The sequence below is a fragment of the Pipra filicauda genome, unplaced genomic scaffold (genome assembly GCF_003945595.2).
Source record: "Pipra filicauda isolate LSUMZ 115617 unplaced genomic scaffold, ASM394559v2 scaffold261_size1826302_pilon, whole genome shotgun sequence".
Classification (NCBI taxonomy): domain Eukaryota; kingdom Metazoa; phylum Chordata; class Aves; order Passeriformes; family Pipridae; genus Pipra; species Pipra filicauda.
In genome coordinates this window covers 1,287,599-1,307,261 of record NW_024104378.1, presented here as the reverse complement: position 1 = coordinate 1,307,261, position 19,663 = coordinate 1,287,599, and the positions used below count along the sequence as shown (strand labels likewise).

The 19,663-nt window shown below is 41.2% G+C and overlaps 1 protein-coding gene across 3 annotated transcripts in view; it reads right to left on the bottom strand.

The window, feature by feature from the left end:
- Positions 1–18,543, bottom strand: part of TBX18 (T-box transcription factor 18) — a 42,180-nt gene extending 23,637 nt beyond the window's left edge. For all 3 annotated transcript variants that reach the window (XM_039382236.1, XM_027710185.2, XM_027710184.2), the window contains exons 1-7: positions 18,104–18,543; positions 17,163–17,346; positions 15,467–15,568; positions 12,425–12,596; positions 5,900–6,067; positions 4,609–4,673; positions 900–994 (exon numbers count right to left, since the gene is read on the bottom strand). In XM_039382236.1, coding sequence (XP_039238170.1) covers positions 900–994; positions 4,609–4,673; positions 5,900–6,067; positions 12,425–12,596; positions 15,467–15,568; positions 17,163–17,346; positions 18,104–18,374 — 1,057 coding nt within the window. In that variant the 5' untranslated portion in view covers positions 18,375–18,543. The remainder of the gene's footprint in view (positions 1–899; positions 995–4,608; positions 4,674–5,899; positions 6,068–12,424; positions 12,597–15,466; positions 15,569–17,162; positions 17,347–18,103) is intronic.
- Positions 18,544–19,663: the final 1,120 nt, after the last annotated feature.

The following is a 19,663-nucleotide window of genomic DNA, read 5'->3' as shown; positions in this document are numbered from 1 at the left end:
TGTATTTTCTGGATTTTTACTCTTAAGATGTTTAACAACTTTGCAATACATTATCAAGAAAGTAGACTGGATGTTTGTAAATTTGGCAGCAGGAAATGCGAAGAATCAGGAGCAATATGTCTGATTTTGTTGGGAAAAAGATGAGAAGTTTAATATTTGCACTGGGGTTCTCTGGAAATAAAAGAATTCAGAAAAGAGTACAAAGATTCTACTCTCTATCCAAAAAGGTCATTTAAAGGCTATTTATTTAATTCATGGCACTACCCGTATGACGGGGAAAGTGGAAACCAAGAGGTTTCCAACCAAGGCTGAAGAGCAAGAAAAAACAAAACAGAGAGATCCATTTTTTCAAGCTCTAGAATGCCGATAAAGTTTGTTGGCACATTTACTGAAAAATTTTTAGGTCTTTAAGAATCAAGAAGGCATTCCAAGAAGAAACCCAGTTAAGCTTGCCACTATTTACTCACTACTTAAGAGGACATTTATTCTCTCATTCCCTTTTTTTTTCTCTTAAAAACACAAGAAATTCCTGCATTGGAGTTTGGATGTGTACAATAGATGTCATCTATAAATGATCTCTACCTTTTGTATGTAGCCAGTGCATAGCTCTAAGGAATAGGCTATTCAATCTTTAAACCGAATAATTTAAACTTTTAAACTGGAATTCTCCTCCACATGTGATCTGATTTATCTTTACAATCTAACATTTTTCTTGCCAGAGTGATTGAATTAGCATCACCTTCTCAGTTTAGAATAACTCTGATGAGAGGTGATAGCCTGCACTGGGGTTAGTTGGTTGTTTTTTCTCTACAAGCAGACACAGACTTTCCTAAAGTATGATGGGCAAAGCTTTATCTTCATGCATTTTTCTTTTGAAAGAACACAAAGACAGCCATTACCTTGTTTGGGTATCCCAGGTATATCTTCAAATGTAAGCGTCCTCAGTGAAGGTCTCCAGAAGGCATAGGACTCTACCAGAGCTTCCAGCCCCATTCTATTTAGAACAAAAGAACCAAGGTGGCATGAAAGCAAGCTGTATTTTGTCACATATCTCTGGATACTCTACCTCAGAAACACATAAAAACTAGTAACATTTCAGGATAATTTTGAAGTTGATTTTGCTTTGTAGAAAAGAGCCTTATATCCTATCCATGAGATCACTGAGATCTGCTACCACTGGGCTTGCAGCAGACAGAGTTTTCCAATTCCGTAAGTCTGGCTCTCTATTTCAATATTTTGGGCCTCTTGAGAGGGCTATTTGAGTGGGGAGCCTTGGCTAAATGTTAAAATGTTTTCCTAGTATGATATTTCCTTAAGAGATCATTCCTCTGCCTCTAACTGCCAGAGGGATGTTCTATTTCTGCCTAGAACAAAGGTGATCCACTGACAACTTCTATTAAAATAGGATTCCGTTCATTACTGATGAGCTAGAAGATTACACTTAGAACATGAGCAAGGCATGGGTGTACAGCTCTTTTGCCACTAAAATGTATAAAGCAATGTTGTGTCTCAGTTATTACGTGCTGAGCGAAATGCCCTTACAAACCAAAAATCTTCAGCGATTTTCTTTCAACAATGTAATGAGAAAATTGAAATAACTGGGTAGATAGTGCTGGCAGACACTATTTATAAGAATCTCTGTTTCTGAAGGTAAAGGCCCATTTGTTTTCTGACAATTATTTATGAATAATGCACCTCAGAAGCATAAATACTCAGAGGTATAATTTTGCTGTTATTTTTGGCTGCTGGGCCCCAGAGGCCTGTTAAATGTCAGCATCGGGCACACACCAAAAACAAGTGCTTGCCTTTCAGCAGTAGCACTCTGTAAACTCGAATTATGCAAATAGCCCAATTTGAAGCAACCAACAGGTTCTGATACTGCTCCTTCCCCACTGCATTTCCAGCAGGAACACAAATGTGTGTCAGGAAACATTTATAAAGTATTTATTAGCTGAACCTGGACTAAAAAGATAGCCTTAATTTTCTGCAGTAACGGTGAATTTTCAATTCTAGTTAAAAGTGGAGATAAAAGCCACCTCCTGGAGGAGTGTAGCCAAGGCGATAATTTATACAAGATGCCTTCGAACAATTTCCACTTTTTATCACCACCCTAATTTGCGCTATCAAATGGCCGAGTTTATTTAACAAAACGGTTATGTTTTTCCTGAAGTATTTAAAGGGAGAAATTCTGGTCCTTTCCTGAGTAAAAGTTTTTATAGGGTCAAACTTAAGGCCCAACTGAAGAATGAAACTATTCTCAGCACATAAATTCTGTTGCACTTTGCAAATGCATGGGGAATGCTTTTAAAAGGTGAAGCTACTGATTTCTGTAAAATAGGCTGAATGGGAATGGGCTGTGGGACTGAATGGGAATGACCTGAAAGGGAATATTTTTAATTAAACATGCAATTTAATTATTGCATGCAGCAGTGCAGAGTAAGATAGCTGCAATAATTAAAGCAATATTGAAAAGCTGGATATAATTTTACCACAGTATTTTTGTAACCTTTTGTTGCTGTCTGAAATACCCTAATGATAAACACACCAGCTACAACAATGAAGATAACAAAACCTTAACATTTAATTTCAATATGTATTAATCATTCGTTGAGTAAACCAATAGACATTTTCCTTGACAATTAAAAATCTGAGCCGCATTCTCAAACACTCCTGTTCGGTACCACAGAGACTATCAAAGAAAACAGCAATACTGACTTCAGTAAACCAATGTCAATTTGCAATGGACAAGAATTTGCAGTCACTTCTGTAACGACTGTGTTTGTACAATAAAAGCATTCAGATCTCATCTAAAGGCTGCTCCAAAACATTTTACAGAGGCTCGCCCTTCTATCAGGACTGGCCTTCTTAATCCCTTTCCATAAAATATAACTGTCTTTCAATTAAAATATCCTGCTTTTTTTTTAATGCCTGAACCAAACTATTCCTAGTAGTCAAACCTAAAAAACCTCTCTGGATATCCCCAGTCCTACAACTGGATCTGTGTGGTTGCAGATACCGAACTCTTACAGCACCTACATTGTCCTCAGGTAATACCAGAGCTGTCCTGCTTCATTAAAACCTGTTCAAAACTGGTTTCTGAACAATTCTTTCCATTTTATTTTAAAGGGAATCCTCTCTTGTTTTATATAACATTATGGAAGAAATTCTAAATCCACTTAAACTCATCTAATTCAAAGGATCAGGATTTCACACTTCTTAGGAGGTTCCTTAGTAGTTCTGCAAAAAGCAAGCATACCAAAGACACTGCCCACGGAGAGCTTTCAAACAGGGCACGTATCGCAACTCTTTTCTTCCCCAAGTACACACAGCATGTTTTGCTTCTTCAGTCGGTGCATTTATCTGGAAGTTACTGTTCACTTAATTTCTAACTAGAAGGCTACAAAGGAGGGCAAAATTCTATTTACGTCAGTGCCTGGGGCACCACTTCCAGGCCCCAGAACAAAACATGTCAAATTGTTTCTCGATAGAAGACAAAATCTCAGAGATACTGAAAAGATATTTACAGTGAACTCCTGTAAATCTTTACAACTACCCTACTCCTTCTGTAAGTATTCATCTTCTAAAAACTACTCGTTTGCTGTCCAGTCTCAATTTTTATATAACTCAGGTGGAAGCAAAAAACAGGCTTTAATGCTGTAGCCTCTGCTAACAGAGAAGCTCAATAAAAGTAACTATCGAAAAGAAACTCTCTGATCATTCCTGCCAGCACACAGTCTGCTCCTTTCTCTGCAGGGTTAGGGCATAAATATAGCAGCTGCAGACACCAAATGCAATGTGGTCACTGGAACTGATGTACAATATACACCATAATGAAACACTGCCTTTTTTAGCTGAAACGGTTTAACATACAATTCATAGCAGGCTTAAGTAGTTTGCATTAAACAGTCTTTGGATAGAATACCTCATCAGCACTGGCAGCCCGGACTAGACTCAAGTCTGCACTTTGCACTACTCAGATTTCCCATTGCTATTTTCAAAGATTCACAGATTGAGAGAGAACAAGCAATTAATCAGTCCATCCACAACAGAAGAAATGGAAACCATCCTTATTTCAAAGTCTTTTATAGCCTACTAGGAAAGGCATTCACCTAGGAAGTGGATTTAAAACTCCTTAGACTAAAAAGACACTTGAACACAGGTCTCCCACCTCCTGTGCAAGTGTATTTATCCATACTAAATGCCACTTACATGCAAGAGAACCTGGGCTTATAGTTTGACAATGGTATTTGCAATTTGTGTCTGCAGCCAGGAGAAAGAGGAGATTTCAAGAGCAGCCTGAAATCACAGACCCGAGCATGCATTAATTCCATTTGCAGCCTTCATGGTATGTCGCTGCTTACACTGAAAGGAAACTTGAGTACATGCGTCAAGCCGAGTGCCAGCCTGTTTTTGACCTAGATGGTCAGAGGAGCAGGAATGAGAGCTCACCACAGAGAACATTGCTGGGAAATCTAAGTGCTCCCTCCAGGAGTCTGAGTTCTCAAATTAGTTTGTCTGTAGATACACATATTCACCTTGAACAGCCTTCACAAAGTGATTCTGTGAGCCTGTGAGCAGTAACAAGCCCACGTCCTTCCCAACACCTACCTGTTACGACCCGAATCTCTAAACCCTTTGGCGAATGGATTCCTATCAATCTTCAGACGAGTTATCTGTGAATATGATTAGAGAAATTATTACCTGTAAATTCAGCTGAATAGCACATAAAATGACTCGTCTGAAAGAATTAAGCTGACAGTAGAAACATCTTCACATTTGCATGGTTTAAGATGGTTGTCCTGAAACATAGCAAAATAAGGTCCAATTTTCTGATCACTACTTTTGCAGATCCCCAGAGAAACTAACACGTATTTAATGCTGCCAAGTGGCAGGCTGGAACTATTGAGCAAAATCTTCCGGTAAATGTCATTCTTCACCCAAGAGAGTATACTGAATAACTGCAATAAAATTTAAACTAAATTTTATTTCTGTACGGGTCAAGAAGAAAATGTGAAAAAACAGATTATCTCTAGGTTACTATCCTCCACAAAAAAACCCCAAAACCAAAACCAACACCACCACCAACACCACCCCCCCACACCCAAACAAACAAAAATATCCCAGCAAAACACTCCCTACTCCAAATACTTGTAATTTATTTGAAAAAAATCAGAAAGGCACCAAATAATTATATTTCAGTAATTACACAGTTCTCCTACTCTTCCATTTGTAAAGATATCAATGTATATATAATTTCAAAAAATACAGCTGCAGTAACTTACATGGAATTAATAAAATGTCACAACACTAACTATGATGTCACTATGTATGCTAACACTTAAACAAGTGGTAATAAGAGCCAAACATTGGAGTGATGCAACCTGCAGTTTACTTTGGACCCAGATAAATTGTCATTAATAATATAAGCTGAATGCAGTTAATGAAAATGACTGCAACCTTCTTTAGACCTCTGTTAAGGACCTGGGAGTTTTGAAAGCACTGGAGTCAGGAATAAAAGTGCTTTAAAAGTTCTATCCAGACATGTATCTACACTTAAAGGTACAGAAACCCCTTTAAAAATTACACTGCTCTTTGCCTTGTTCTTCAGTGCTGTATTTATAATTAAGACACCATTAGACATGATAATTAGACTGTGTGATCCCCATAATAACAATGATTTTTTACATACAGCATCTAGCCCATGTGGCCTCAAGTCTCAGCTATAGCCTCCAGGCGCTGCTGCAATGCTACCAGTGAAAGCTGCTTGCAGCACAAAAAATGTTTACACAACTTTATTTTAATAAGTAGTATAATGAAAGTATCTGCTTTTCTCCTATCTCTTATGTCCCTGGTCTACTCTGAAAAGCCTGTAAAGTGCCAAGCAGATAGCCCAAATTACCTGTTGATTTTGGTATGCTGTGACAGTAGTGAAAACTGTCTCTGGAAAGGAGAAGGCTTTCACCCCTTCTCCTGAAGGGATAGGCTTGACAGGGGACAGATCATCACCACAATCTTTTCGGATGACATGGACACGAGGCTGATATTTATGCATAGAGTGAAGGATAATCTATGCAGTCGTGAAAGGAAAAAGATAACATTTATTAGAAAGGACGCCCTGCTGTTACAAGACTAATAGCTTTTTGGAACAGATTAATGGTATGTGTTTACCATGCCACTTACTGGAAATGAAATGTTTTCTTTTACCTCTGAAGGTTCTTATTACAGTAGTCTAATCCCTGTGCATTTATGTTATTGCCAACCCCAAGCATTTAAAAATTACGACTCAGGAGCTCCAAATTCAGAGACTGGCTTAATTGAAACTGACTCAAAAAAAAAAAAGAAAGAAAAAAAAGACAAACCCAGAGTGAAGTCCAGGTCCCACTGGAATTATCAAAGTTTTGTCACTTTTTTCCACTGAAGTCTGAATTTGATCTAACAGATTAACAGCAGCAGAAATTTGCCTTTTGTTTTTGAAACCTTTGGGATATGCTAGTGGAGCAATATTTTCTCCTTGTATTCCAAAGGCTAGAAACAAATCTTGTCTGGAACACAAGCTGAGACTCTCACATTCTGAAGAAGCATAAACTTGAGAGTAAAATGATACCAAAATCCAAACCCCTAAAGTGTTAATAACAACTAGATTGATAATACAGACAATGAATATCCATTAACAAACCCCTCCCAGCATACAAAAAATCAAAAATAAATTATAGAAGTATATGAACTCATAATGCATAAAATTAAACACAAAAAAACCTTTTGGTACTGCACCTAAATTTTAGAGGAGATTTAAAATACAGAATTTTTCCTCTATTTTACTCCGCTTCGGCTAACCACTATTAAAATAGAAGATCTCAAGAAAAAAAATAAATTGGAAGTTCAACTATTATTGTTGGAAGCCTTAAGAAATTAGTAACTCAATAAATAAATAGTCCTATGGCTATTGGCCTGTGGAACCACATTCTAATCAACATTCTGGGGAAGCTTTTTAATTTCCTGCTCCTTGAGTAGCCTCAGAATGTGCGTGTGCACAAGTACTCAACAGAGCCTCTATGCTAGACACCATGGAAGTTCATTCATCCAAATGATATAGAGGACATTACATTTATTTGGATAAACTAGAGTTTGGCCAGTTTAATATATTTGGTCCTGGCCAGATGACATGACCCTGTTTTGGATAAGCCAAGTTTCTGCATAATCGGGGGTTTTATTAGCCTGTGAGTAAGGTTTTGAAAATGACATCACAGGCTCCAATTAATTTGCTCAGGGAGTGCCCTATGGATGTTCTCATACGAAGCCTTTTTCCAGTTTCTGAAATCTTGAACAGAGTGAGATTTTTTTATCGTGCAAACGTGTATTCTCTTTTACAACACTCATTTCAACTCTCCACTGGCAAATATCTACAAAATGAAAATGCAGAGAGGACAGGACATTCCTGACCCTGTTTTCCTATGAATATCCAATGATACCATGGGAGATACTGGTGCAACAGAAAAAGAAATGATCAACGAAAGGCATTTCACTGTTCAAACCCACTGCTATTTGCCTTGCCATTCGCCTAGGTGCCACTGAGCATGCCATGTTCTGCTCCCACACAAACTGATTGACCCCATCAGCTCTGTGGTGCAAACCACCACTTGCCCACACAGCAGTGATAACCCTGGCAGCTACAAACAGCTCTGCTCATGTAGCTGAACAAGGGAAATCAAAGAAGCATGGAGAGGAACACCTCCCACTGCTTATCTGGGTGGCTATTACAGCTAAACTGATCTGTGGCATCTCTTAAGAGCAACCTGTCTGGCCTCTGTCCTATACTAAAATTTCCTGCACTGACACACTGCTGGCAGCTAGCAAATCCAAAGCAATAAATTTTTTTAATTGATTTTGTACTATGCCTTATAATGATGGAATCTTTGTTAATGATCAGAAGGACTCTGAATTCTAAATAAATAATACATAATTGCAAAGCCCTGGTGAATTAAAGAGCAACACTACAAAGATATGACATAAAAGGAGAGGGAGATGAAACATCCACTCCGAAAACAGTTTAGTTGTATTATTCTAAGCATCACCTAAGCTACTGCAAAGAAAAAGCTAAGGAAAAGGAGATTCCGGTTTTTCATTTCACAGTGCTTGCACATTTAAAAGCAAAAACGGGATCTAACAGTTTAGCTTCAGAAACAGCAACTTTCCCTTCATAGCCTTAAAATCCAATAACAAAAACACCAATCAGAAGACCCACTGTGTTCCCAAACATGAACTGGCATTACTTTCAACTCACAGTTGAAAAGCCTGCCTCTCTCTATAAACCCCTCACAGGGCAAGACCAAAAAAAACTTCATGGGGAAATAAACCTCTCCCACCAAAAGTAAAATTAAACTTTGGCCACAGCAGCTGCCAAGAAATCATTATCAGACGGAAAATGCCGCAGCAGGAAGACCACAGGTAGGTGGCAGAGCAAAGGTGACCAAAAGCACCTGTACACGCACAAAGCTGGGATTACCTTTGCAACATGGTTTTTGAGAGCTGCTGCCACGATGAGGCCTCAGATCTGACCATGAGCACAACCATCACAGCCAGAACAAGTGAGAGCCGAATGCTCCTTCACAGGGGAGATGCCAATCCTCAGGCAGCTTGACAGTGCCAAGACTACACAGTTACCTCCCCACCACCAGTGTGGTCCTTGCTGCTGGTTTTACTAAAAATCCTCTTTCATCCTCTCTCCAAAGCACATGCAATCAGGCTTTCTGCAGTCACGGAAGTGTGGGGCTGAGGAGTATGGATTTCCTCTTGACTAGGACAAAATCTGCAAGTGCAAATGCTGATGTTTCACAGCTTTTCATTGTGACAAGAATATATAACTACCCACTGACTGTAAGCAGAGCTCACTACTTGGAGCCAAGTCTGGGCAGAGTAACAGTCCGCCTCTGCTTCCAGCCTCGCCCCACTTTCAAATGGGGAAAAAAAACCACCCCAACCACCAAGGAACAATTAACACGCTAACAGCCTCATTTTCACTAGAAGTTAAAAGATGTTCCTCTGCATCAAAAAATACTCAGTTGAAAAGCATGGAAAATAGCATAAAAAATATTGACTTTTCCCCTCTACTGAAATTCAGATTAAAAACTGCATTGAAACAGAAAAATCAGCCAGCTCTAACCAGCCGGAGGGAGAGACTGCTTTTACAATGCAGCACTTAGTCCACAAATGAGAGAGGGATGAAAGGCATTAAAAAAGAGCATCCAGACCATGCACTACTCCACTTCTCAGTGACAACTGCAAAATCCAGCTTTACTTTTCCTTACCATCACTATTTAGATGAAAGACACAAAAGCCACAGTGTGTGTCTTAATGTCTCTATAAGAACACAGTATTTCCAAAGTAGGGAATTCACCCTGGAACTTTCTTTTGAGATCAAAAACACACAAGGAAAACACATCCTTACAAATTTTGCTTGATCTTCTCAAGCCTGCAAGTGAAACCCATATATCAGTGTCCTATATGCAGATGTACTTCAAAATCTCTCCTCAAAACAGAGCTATAAAATTGCATCCGCACAAACTCCCACTCAAAATACCGTTGAAAACAGCAGCAGGCAACAAGGAGACTGGAAAGCACTTGAGCAGCAAAGCAAGTCATCTTAGAGATGGCTGATCTCCTTTCACAAGATGCTAACCTCCGAGCAATACACTGCAAGGGCAGCTGGCCACCTGGAACTACTACCACAACATAAATATTGCTTAAGAATACTACTCAGTGCCTGTTTGCAAATACTGTCCCCATTCCCACACTTCTCTCACAGATTCTGACAGTTAATACTCTAACATAGGTAAAAAGGCTCTGGATTGTTGTCATGCAAGCTCCCTACAAGACCAAAACCTACCCCATGGATTTTAACACAAAAATTCTGCAAAGGTTTATGCCTTTGAGGAGCACAGGAAGAGTAAAGGAACAATTTCAGCAAGGATTAAATTACCAGAACCAGAGAGCAGGGAAAGCACACCCAAAGAACTAAAGCCCAACACTGCTTGGTAGAGACCCCGCCAAGGTTTCTCTGAGCCACTCTGCCTAAGTAGGAGAGGAGAAAACTCACTTTCTAATAATATAAAATATACTTCGTGTCCCATACAGGAGTGGAAGAGTCAGAACACTTGATGTAAGAACAAATATTGGAGGGGCAGTAGAGCCTTGACCCCTGGTTCTTCTAATTCCTCATCCCTCCCCTGGTAGCCTCTTGAGAGAAATGGTTCCTTCCTGCTTATGAGAAACAATTGCTTTTCATGTTCATCACAAAATATGATTATTCGTTTTCCATTATTGCCAGAGGCATTCAGAGGCTACACAGCTTTTTCAATACAGCATTCCACACTGCCATAGCTTTAAAAGAAAAAATGTACCCATTGGAAAAGACACTTTTCTGCTTTCTGCTTTTGCCTTTTCTGGTAATTATGAATGACATGTTTGCAATTTCCCAGATTTGAGAAATATGAAATTATTTTACAGTCATCCTTCTTTTGTCCTTTTATTTTAATACTTAAATTTCTACTTTGGGAAGGAGGGACACTGCCATAGCTCTGAATCAGTTCAATGTGTCTCAAATCGCTGCACTCGGGTTTTGCTTCACTCATTTCCAAGTCGAAATACTTAACTAAAGACCAGAAAATTTATATCCCCTCATATTATGAATAATGGTGTGCTGCATACACTACACAGGTTTCAGTTCAGAACAAAAACAAAGCTAAAATCTAGAATGGAAAAATACAGTAATACAATTCTCTGCATAGCTAAGATTTCATCATAGGGCAGTTTGCAACTGCAATTGCATGGGTAGGCCACAGTACCCATGTATCTCCCTTCTGAAATGAGGCAGTACACAAACCAGCTGGCCTGCTCACTGGTGGAAAAGCAACACTTTACCCATTTGCATCCACTTCACTTTTAGAGCCCTTATAATAGACTCACGACTCAGAGAAAGCAACTCCCACTCAAGAGGAGTCACAAATACACAAATGATGGGGAAACTAAGGGAACTTAGTGTGCTAATCCTGACTCAAATGGACACTGCCAAATAACACTCCCTAATTGTAATTCTGGAAAGAAGCAATATAAAACATCTTTCTTATTAGCCTAAAGAAAAGCACTGCTAACATAAGAGACATGAATACCCCCACATTTCTTTGAAGGAAGAATAAAATAAAATTATGAATATTATTATACAAATGGAAGGCTTTTTATCTTTGTTATCGTATTTGCTACCTCAGCTCAGCCACTCTCTTATATTCCTGCCTTTGTTAATCTCATTGGCAAACACAAATGGGGGAAAAAAATCTCATACTTAAACTTAGACTATGCATTAACAAAATACCTGGTTCAGTGTCACAGAGTTACAGCTATACAAAAAGATGCATGTATCTTTGTACTCTGTTCCAGGTACGTTTTCTTTCACTCCCTTCCCTGAAGCAGAAACTATCCTGGTTAATAAATCGGGTTATGCTAAGGACAATGGAATCCACATCCTGTCTCGAAACTTGCCTCCAACATCTTAAAACTCTACCATTTGGAACTTGATGCTCCTTCTGAAAGGATGCCAACATTTGCCATTTATTATGGGAGTTTGTAAAATCAAAGACTTCATCCTGACTAAAAACAATTCTCCTTTTTTAATTATTTCTTAAGGTGTCAAGTAAAACTATTTTAGGGATTGCTGGAATGATACTGGCTTACATCTGTCATGTTTCAACAGTTTTGAAGAGAAAAGGAAATATTAACATAACACATTTTGTCACATTAGATAATGTCATAACTAAACAATTTAGAACTTGCAAACAGAACACTCATACTGCATACGTCTTCGCCAGTTTTTTCAGAAGTAATGAGCCTCAGCTGTGAAAGGGTCTTGCTTCATAAGGTATGTAATAAATCATCATCGGAGCAAACCCAGCTCCCATGTTGTTCGTTTTTGACTGCAATTATTAACACCTCGTGGGATTTCACACAAATGTTTAGGTTAAGAAAATACTTAAGTGTATTTTTATTCATGTGAAGTTATTACACACTATTAATGTTTCTTCTAGCCACTTGTGAATTTAAGCGTCCTTTTCGATCAGAGCAGAAGTTGCAAGTAACACGCTCGGTGGGAAAACATGAGAGCAATTCTGCCCCTTTGTATTAGGCAATTTAACCTTGTAAAGTCTTACTGTGCAGAAGGAGTTCTGTTTTTGAGGGCGGGGGAGTAAAACAGCAGGGTCTAATAAGCAGTTAATTATCGGAGCAGAAAGTAAGCAGATTTTAGACCTGGACAGTAAAATTCCAAAATAACTTCGAAAAGTCAAGCCTATTTCTGGCACCCTGAAGCTGTACGTCAGAGCCTTTCAGGGCTGAGCAATGCGCCTACATATAATACTGCAGAAGAGCAAGTACTCACATGCCCTTGATCATCCAGCTCGTTATTGGTAAGCTTCAGTTTGTCAAAGCTGATCACTTGTCTCATCCATGTCTCCCCAGAAGCGGGTGAATCAGGATGAATATAAACGCGAGGCGGTACTGGGGAGTCAGCATTACCAGCGACCATCCACTTGGAGCTATGATAAACATACCTACAAAAGGAAAACAAATACCTATAACCACAAAATAATTCATCAGATCCATTCAGTATTAATACATTAGGGCCCTTGCATACAGCAAGAACCCATCAATTATCAAAACATGAAAGGACATAATTCTACGTAAATAAAAGTAATTTTTTTAGTTTCAAAACATAGTTCTGGCACCTGCAAAAACGAGGTTAAAAACCATGCTCTGATTTGACCTAAGTCTTCCTAAAATCAATCAGTCTTAATACTCCACACTGAGCTTTAAGCTGGTGTCAGTTCATTGATTGCTACAGCTCTGCTCTGAATAGGCATCAGCAAAGAGGGAAGAATCTGGTCCTTCATTTATCAAATCGAGTAGTAATTCCATATTTGGAAGATTTAACATGTTGAGTCTAATATAAGAGTCTATAAATAAAGCCATTGAAGGGAAAGAACACTATGATTGGGAAAAATAATGAAAGTATGTCAAACTATGCTCCTGATATTTCCACAGACCATCTTAATTGGCTTGAATAGTATTGCATAAAGGCTTAAAAATGAAAACACAAGAGTCTGTATTTCATTTGATAGGCCAATGCTGACAAAGTAATTTTATAGTAAAAATAGCGTCTACTTTGGTAGAAGATCTATTTTGAAGGCGGACATTTCGCGGAGCAATTTAAAAAGCACTAACTGAAAGTCATTTTATTCAAGTACAGTAAAATTCCAGTAATTCAGCTATATTTTTAATAAAAACAAGAAAGACTTTATCAAATATATTTGTACAATTCAGCTCTTTATTAGAAAAACAACATAATCGGAACAAAAAACTGAGTGATCCAATGCACGTATCGGTTCATACAATTCAGATCAAACTGCATAACTAAGATCTGGAATGGTGGTGAAATTCTCTCCTGGGGACAAATTCTCAGCCCCAGATCACTGTTATAACATTTTCCATTTATTTTGTATTTCTTGGTTTATATGCTTTCCCCACAAAAGTAAATAAAGTTATAAATACACATAAAACATTTTGAGCAACAACTTAAGCTTCCAAGTATTTACAAGGTCCAGTTTTCCTAGAAATCTGTACCTAGATATAATTTTCTTCATTTACATTTAGTTTTGATATCTGCTCCGTCAGCTAAAGACTAGGCTCTATGTAACTGCTGTCATGTCTATGAAATTTAAAAATTTGCAAGACAGTTTGTGAAGCCGCACAAACAGCCAGAGATAAACTAACAGTCAGTAATAAAAAGCACAGCAAAGAATGAACTTTACATCAAGTAAAATTGTAAAATATTAATATTTAGCAAAATAGCTAAAAGTGTGGTTACTACATAACTACAGAAATTTATATCTGTCAACTAAGAAAATACTGCCCTTCATACAACTCTTGTTAAGTTACTTCAGCTGAGCACCACGTATCATACTGGGCAGACAGTGCAGGTCATTATGACTGTAATTATTTTAAATGAAATTAGGTTTAAATAACTCATATTCAATATAACTGCTTTTAATTTTTAATATTAACATTTTAATTAATTTGAAATTATTACATTGTTTTTTCTGTGAATTTAGGAATTGCTCAGACCTTCTAGGAATTATATGTTTAGATTGTTAAGTAAATGCACACATGCAACACAAGGCAAGAAAAGATTTTCATTTGAACTGTACTGCATTGGTCCAAAGAAAAAAGGCATTCTTCCTCTATGGTACAGTCAGTAAAGTCTCCCCTAACTGTATATGCTGGGCATCCTTAGCACTGCTATCTGTCCCTTTTTGAAAGACATAAAATCTAAAACGGTCCTAAGAAAGATCTTATACACCACACGAGAAAATAACAAAATAGAAGTCAATGAGTTAAGTACAGGAAAAACACAGGGCAGTGTTTGGTTAGGAAACAAAGCAGCATTCCTGCAGAACCAACCTTTTAGTCTTGGTCTGAAATATTTCTAGTTCTACAATTAAATCTGCAGTGGTTTTCCCTACATTATACTAAGTATAGGTTAAAACAATCAAACCAGCAATTGGTAAAGACCTGATCCTGTCTCCGCTGAACTACTTTGGCCAGGCTCCCTCTGGCTACTATGGGATTGCATTTGTGAAGCAACACCTACGAAACAACTTCAACTCACAACAGTAACTGCTGCGGGCTCAATCCTGCAAGCACTTCTACAGTACCAGAGGTTTCTGCAGTGTCTAACTAGCTCCCTCAAAAGACTACCGTCGAAACAGTGAGAGTTTCAGCTCTTCCTACTCCTAAATGTTTGAAGAACAACCTCTTTGGTTCCTCACATTATTTTTCAGACAATAATACCATTAATTCTTTAAAAAACAGTAATTAGAAACATTACCCTTTTTTAATCTAAGGAACCAAATATCTCAGTGATAAATAACTTTTAAATTAAATTATATAATCAATTTCAAGTATGACAAAGAAAACTTATACGTAGTTAAATCAGACCTCCATATTAACATACTAACATTAATATTATTAATGTTAATGCCAATGAACACTAGAAAACGTACATTTTCTTATTTATTTGTTAATAGAAAATAATTCCCACTAACAGAATGAGGAATATAATATGGTAACATTTCCTGACCACACTAGAACTGCACTTTGAGAGCCAAAACCCAAGCATCTGCCAACAGTACATACACAATGTGAGGCAAATATATCGTAAAGAGCTTCAACAGAAATCTTAGTTGCTTTTGCACACTTGGCACAATGGTTTTGTGTTTTTTTTTTAAATGCACTAGGATGAAAATAGAAATCTTTACAGAGAGTTAAACATGATCTTTTGCTAATTTATACCGTGTTAACATTTTCTTCCCTATTTGCTCCCTACGGCTTGCATCAGATATCTTTTGCCTGAAAGTCACCATACCTGTATCTTTTGTTATCCACTGGCACAATATCCATAGCAATATAATACTGCTGATGTGGGTCTAAACCTGAGATCTTCACTCTCATCGCGGGAAACATCCGCCTGAACATGGAAAGAGAGAGAGGTCATTTTTAATACGAAACAGACTCGGGAATGGTTGTTTAGGAAAAGTAACCGCTTCGTGGGATTTTTCTCGTTCTTCCTTTTAGCCTACAGAGTCCTTTTGGACGATTATAGTTACATAGCCATGAAATGGCCCATTCGATATGTCAAAACAGATTTCTAAAGTGCATTTACTGGAACAATGCTTCGTATGTTTGGGGATACGCTTTGGGAGTAGAGCTATTACCACATCATTTCAACTTTATTGTTAGACAGTAAATCATTTGGTTTTGAGACTTTACCTTAGCAGTACACGCATTTAAAGCCCGTTTGAGATATTAGTTAGAAATGTATTCCTGGAGATACGCAAACACCACCTCCACTCAGGAAGACCAAGTCGTACAGAAAGGCAAATTGCCACTGAAGATTCAACTCATAGTAGAAAATGGTGAATCGTTCTAATATCAGCAAATTAGAAAGCTAAATCCACGGTGATACAATTATGACACCGCAAGGATGCAGTTATAAAAGCCAATGTGCCATGCCGTAACCCAACAATATGGTCTTTATTGAGACGGGACTTCCTGTCTGCAACTTACTAAAGGTGAAGTGCGAGAGCTACTCTGTCTTTGAAAGGTATAGTAAAACTTCTTTATTGAAAGCAGAAACGAAACTACGAGCTCATTTCTGGGAGGGAAAAAAAAAAACAACTAACTCCCCACCACCACCAGAAACCTCCCAAAGCAACACTAAAACAAAACAAAAAAGATCACAACCCAAACGTTGAAGATTTAGACCCTTCTTTGGAGAAAATGGATTAATTAACCAATGAGGTGATTTTAACATAAAAATGCCCTTCTTAGTTTGGCATGCCTTTTATCAGAAAACTTCATTCTTGAAGTCAAATTTAAAAAAACAACAATATCCTACTGATGAGCTGACTACCTGACTGCAAGCTAATAAAATAATTTTCTGTATTTTATAAACATGAAAACTATTCCAGTTTATTTAGTATTTGCTGCTGTCCTAAAATATATATATATGTATACACATATCTATAAAAATCAATTAAAAGTCGTTACTGGAAACAAAAATCTTATCTCCGTCATTTCTGAACAAGTAGGAGGGTAAAAACCTGACTGTGGTTAACTGTTTTTTGCTGTTATTTCAGTGCACCTGTAAGATAAAACAGAAAATCTCCGACTGGACTCTCTTAAGACAAATGTTGCTTTGTGCTGTTTAAGAATGCGTTTCAATCATTAATAAAGCCTCTCTGAAAATGTAGACGGTAGCATATGGATTCAATAAAATATGTTTTTCTAATTTCTAATAAGTTCAGATACTTTTATACTACCCAGGTTTTTACCATGTGTATCCCCTGGAAACGGAAAAAGCTTCCCCCCAGAAGGGCACGACACTCCCAGACCTCGCCCTAATGAACAGGAAACCCGAAACGCCGCATGCTCCCGTGCCCATCCAATATTATCGCCATCTACCTGCCTCGTAAATCTGGGGGTTCCCCCGGTTTTCGCCCGCTTTGATGTGCCCGCCCGCCCCGGGAGAGCGCGGGTGGCGGCCCCGCGGTGCCCGTTACCTTCCGGCCTTGGTGATGATCATCTCGGTGCCGATCTCGTGGAAGCGCTTCCAGAGCTCGGCGCCCTGCAGGTCCACCCGCGGCGCCTGCGGCGTGGGCAGCGGCGACCCGGGCCTCGAGCCCTTGGGGGAGCCGCCGGGGGAGGCGGGCGGGGAGGCCGCCAGGAAACCCTCCTCGCAGCCGCCTGCGGAGAGAGCGGAGGAAGCGAGAGGGTCGGGGGAGCGCGGACCTCGCGACCAGGAGGCTCCCTTCAGCCCCGGCCGACCCGAGGCCGCGCCCCGCGGCAGCGACCGAGTACGCCGGAGCGGGCCCGGGCCGCATCCTTGGATCCGGGGCGGGGGTTGACCCGAGTGCCGGGGCCGCCCCAGGACGGCCGCGCTGCCGGAGGGTCCCCGACGCTCAGCTCGGGGACGAGCCACTCCCGGCCCGGGCCGAGGCGGGCGGCAGCGAGTCCGCGGTGCGGAGCCGGCGACGCATTTCGTTTGGCCACGGACTTCTGCCCCCGCAGCGTGAAACGGCGCTCCCCTCCACACACAGTTATTTGCACGCACATATATGTGCGTCGTGTGTGTGTGTATATATATGTATATGCATACATAGTTATATACGTAGTTGCATATGCACTCTTAGCAGCACACATACATTTATGTACTGTATAAGCGCTTTTTCCTTCCCTGGGAAACAGGCCCCGCCGCCGTCGCTGCCCCGCGCTGCGGCACCCACAGCCCCGCCGGCAGCCGCCCTGCTCCGTGCAGGGGCCGAGGAGCGCCGCGGGCTCCCACCGCCAGCGCCGGCGGGAGGGGTGGCGGGCGCCCATGCAGCGTGGAAAGACAGAAGGAATAACGGGGAATCAGAGCGGCAGTAGCGTCTGGGGAAGGGGAGTCCCAGCCCAGCCGAGGAGCGGGGGCGCGGGCAGCGGCGGGGCGCGGGGCGGCACTCACCGGCGGGGGCGCGGGCACCGCAGCCCAGGTCCATGTCGCCGCAGGTCCTGCCAGCGGCAGCGGCGGGGGAGCTCTTGGCGCAGCAGCCGCTGCCCCCTTCGTCCTCCGCCGCCTCGTCTTCGCCGCCCAGTTTCCGCCGCTTGGGCTGCCGCGGCGGCTGCTGCGGCTGCTGCTGTTGCTGTTTCTCGGCCCCGATGAGAGCCTCCACGGAGAAGGCGTGAGCCTTGAGGCTCATGGTGGTGCCTGGCGAGGACCGCCGCTTGTCGGCCATGCCCGACACCCTACAGCCCGCGCATCCAGGCGCCCCGCGGCCGCCGACACCGGCACCCGCGCCCGGCCCGCCGCGCCGGCCGCCCTCCCTTCCTCCTGACCGCGCAGGCAAGGGGCTGGGACTTTTCCTCGCCTTTCTTTTTAAATCCGAGTTATCAGCCAAGTTTTTTTTTTTGAGGGGGGGTTGTTTTGGGGTTTTTTTAAAGTGGAAAAAAAATCTATTCCTTTCTGCAGATGCGTTCCTTCTCTCCCCCTCCTCCTCCTCCTTCTCCTCCTCCACGTTCTGCCCTGTCTGATGGGGCAGGCAGGACTGACATGGGTAACAAACGCTCTGCGGACACAAATTAGGGCTTGTAATTGAAATTTGTTGCCTTGATCTGTCAGCACTTCCAGGCAGGAGACCTGTGGGAAGAACTCGCTCATTAGTGTCACTGCGGCGGCGGGGGCCGGGCGGAGCCGCGGTGCGGGGGCGGTGCGGCCGGGCCGCCCGCAGCCCAATCAGCGCCGCGCCGGCCCCGCCGCCCCGGCCCCGCCGCCCTTCCAGGGGGCCCCGCCGCGGCGGCCGGGCGGTGAAGGGGGGGTGCCCCACCGTCCCGCGCCCGCCTCCGCCCAGGCCGAAACAGCCCCGTGCCCCCATCCCGCGGCAGATGCGCCCCGCAATGAACGTTAATGAGACACCCCCACCCCCCCCCCATTCGCGTCTCCCCCCGAAACTCAGAGGGAAGGGAAGCTCTCCTGGAGCGCAGTGTCTCGGTCGGGAAAACCGTTCGGACGTTCAAAAATGACGTTGTGCCCTGTCTTGCGTTAAGGATTAGGAATTATTGGTGTTACTCGGCTGTGCGCTCGGAGATTCATCGCGTTGTTATTCAAACTCTGGCTGCAGAGAGGTTCTAGCGTAGCATCCACAACCCACTCTAAACCCAACCCATTATCGCCGAGGCTGCAATAAAACAAGAATTAAGCTGAACCTTGTATGAACATAGATGCATCCAGCCACAGCAACTTTAATAATAATTATATTCAGGTGCATAGAATAGTTACGGGGAAAACTCTTTCGTATCTTTCCAGTGAGTAAAACTATTAAAGGTTTGGGAACAGATATTCTTTTCTTTGCGTGTTCAGGGAAATGAAAAAAGGTTTTGAGATTTTTGTTGTGTTTTCTTTTTTTTTTCTTCTCTTGTTGAGGCATTTTTTTCTTTTTTTTTTTTTTTCCCTCAGAAATAAATGGAGTGAGGTGCTCCGTTGAAAGAAACAGAAGAGAAACTCTCCAACTGTAAAAAAAAAAATGGG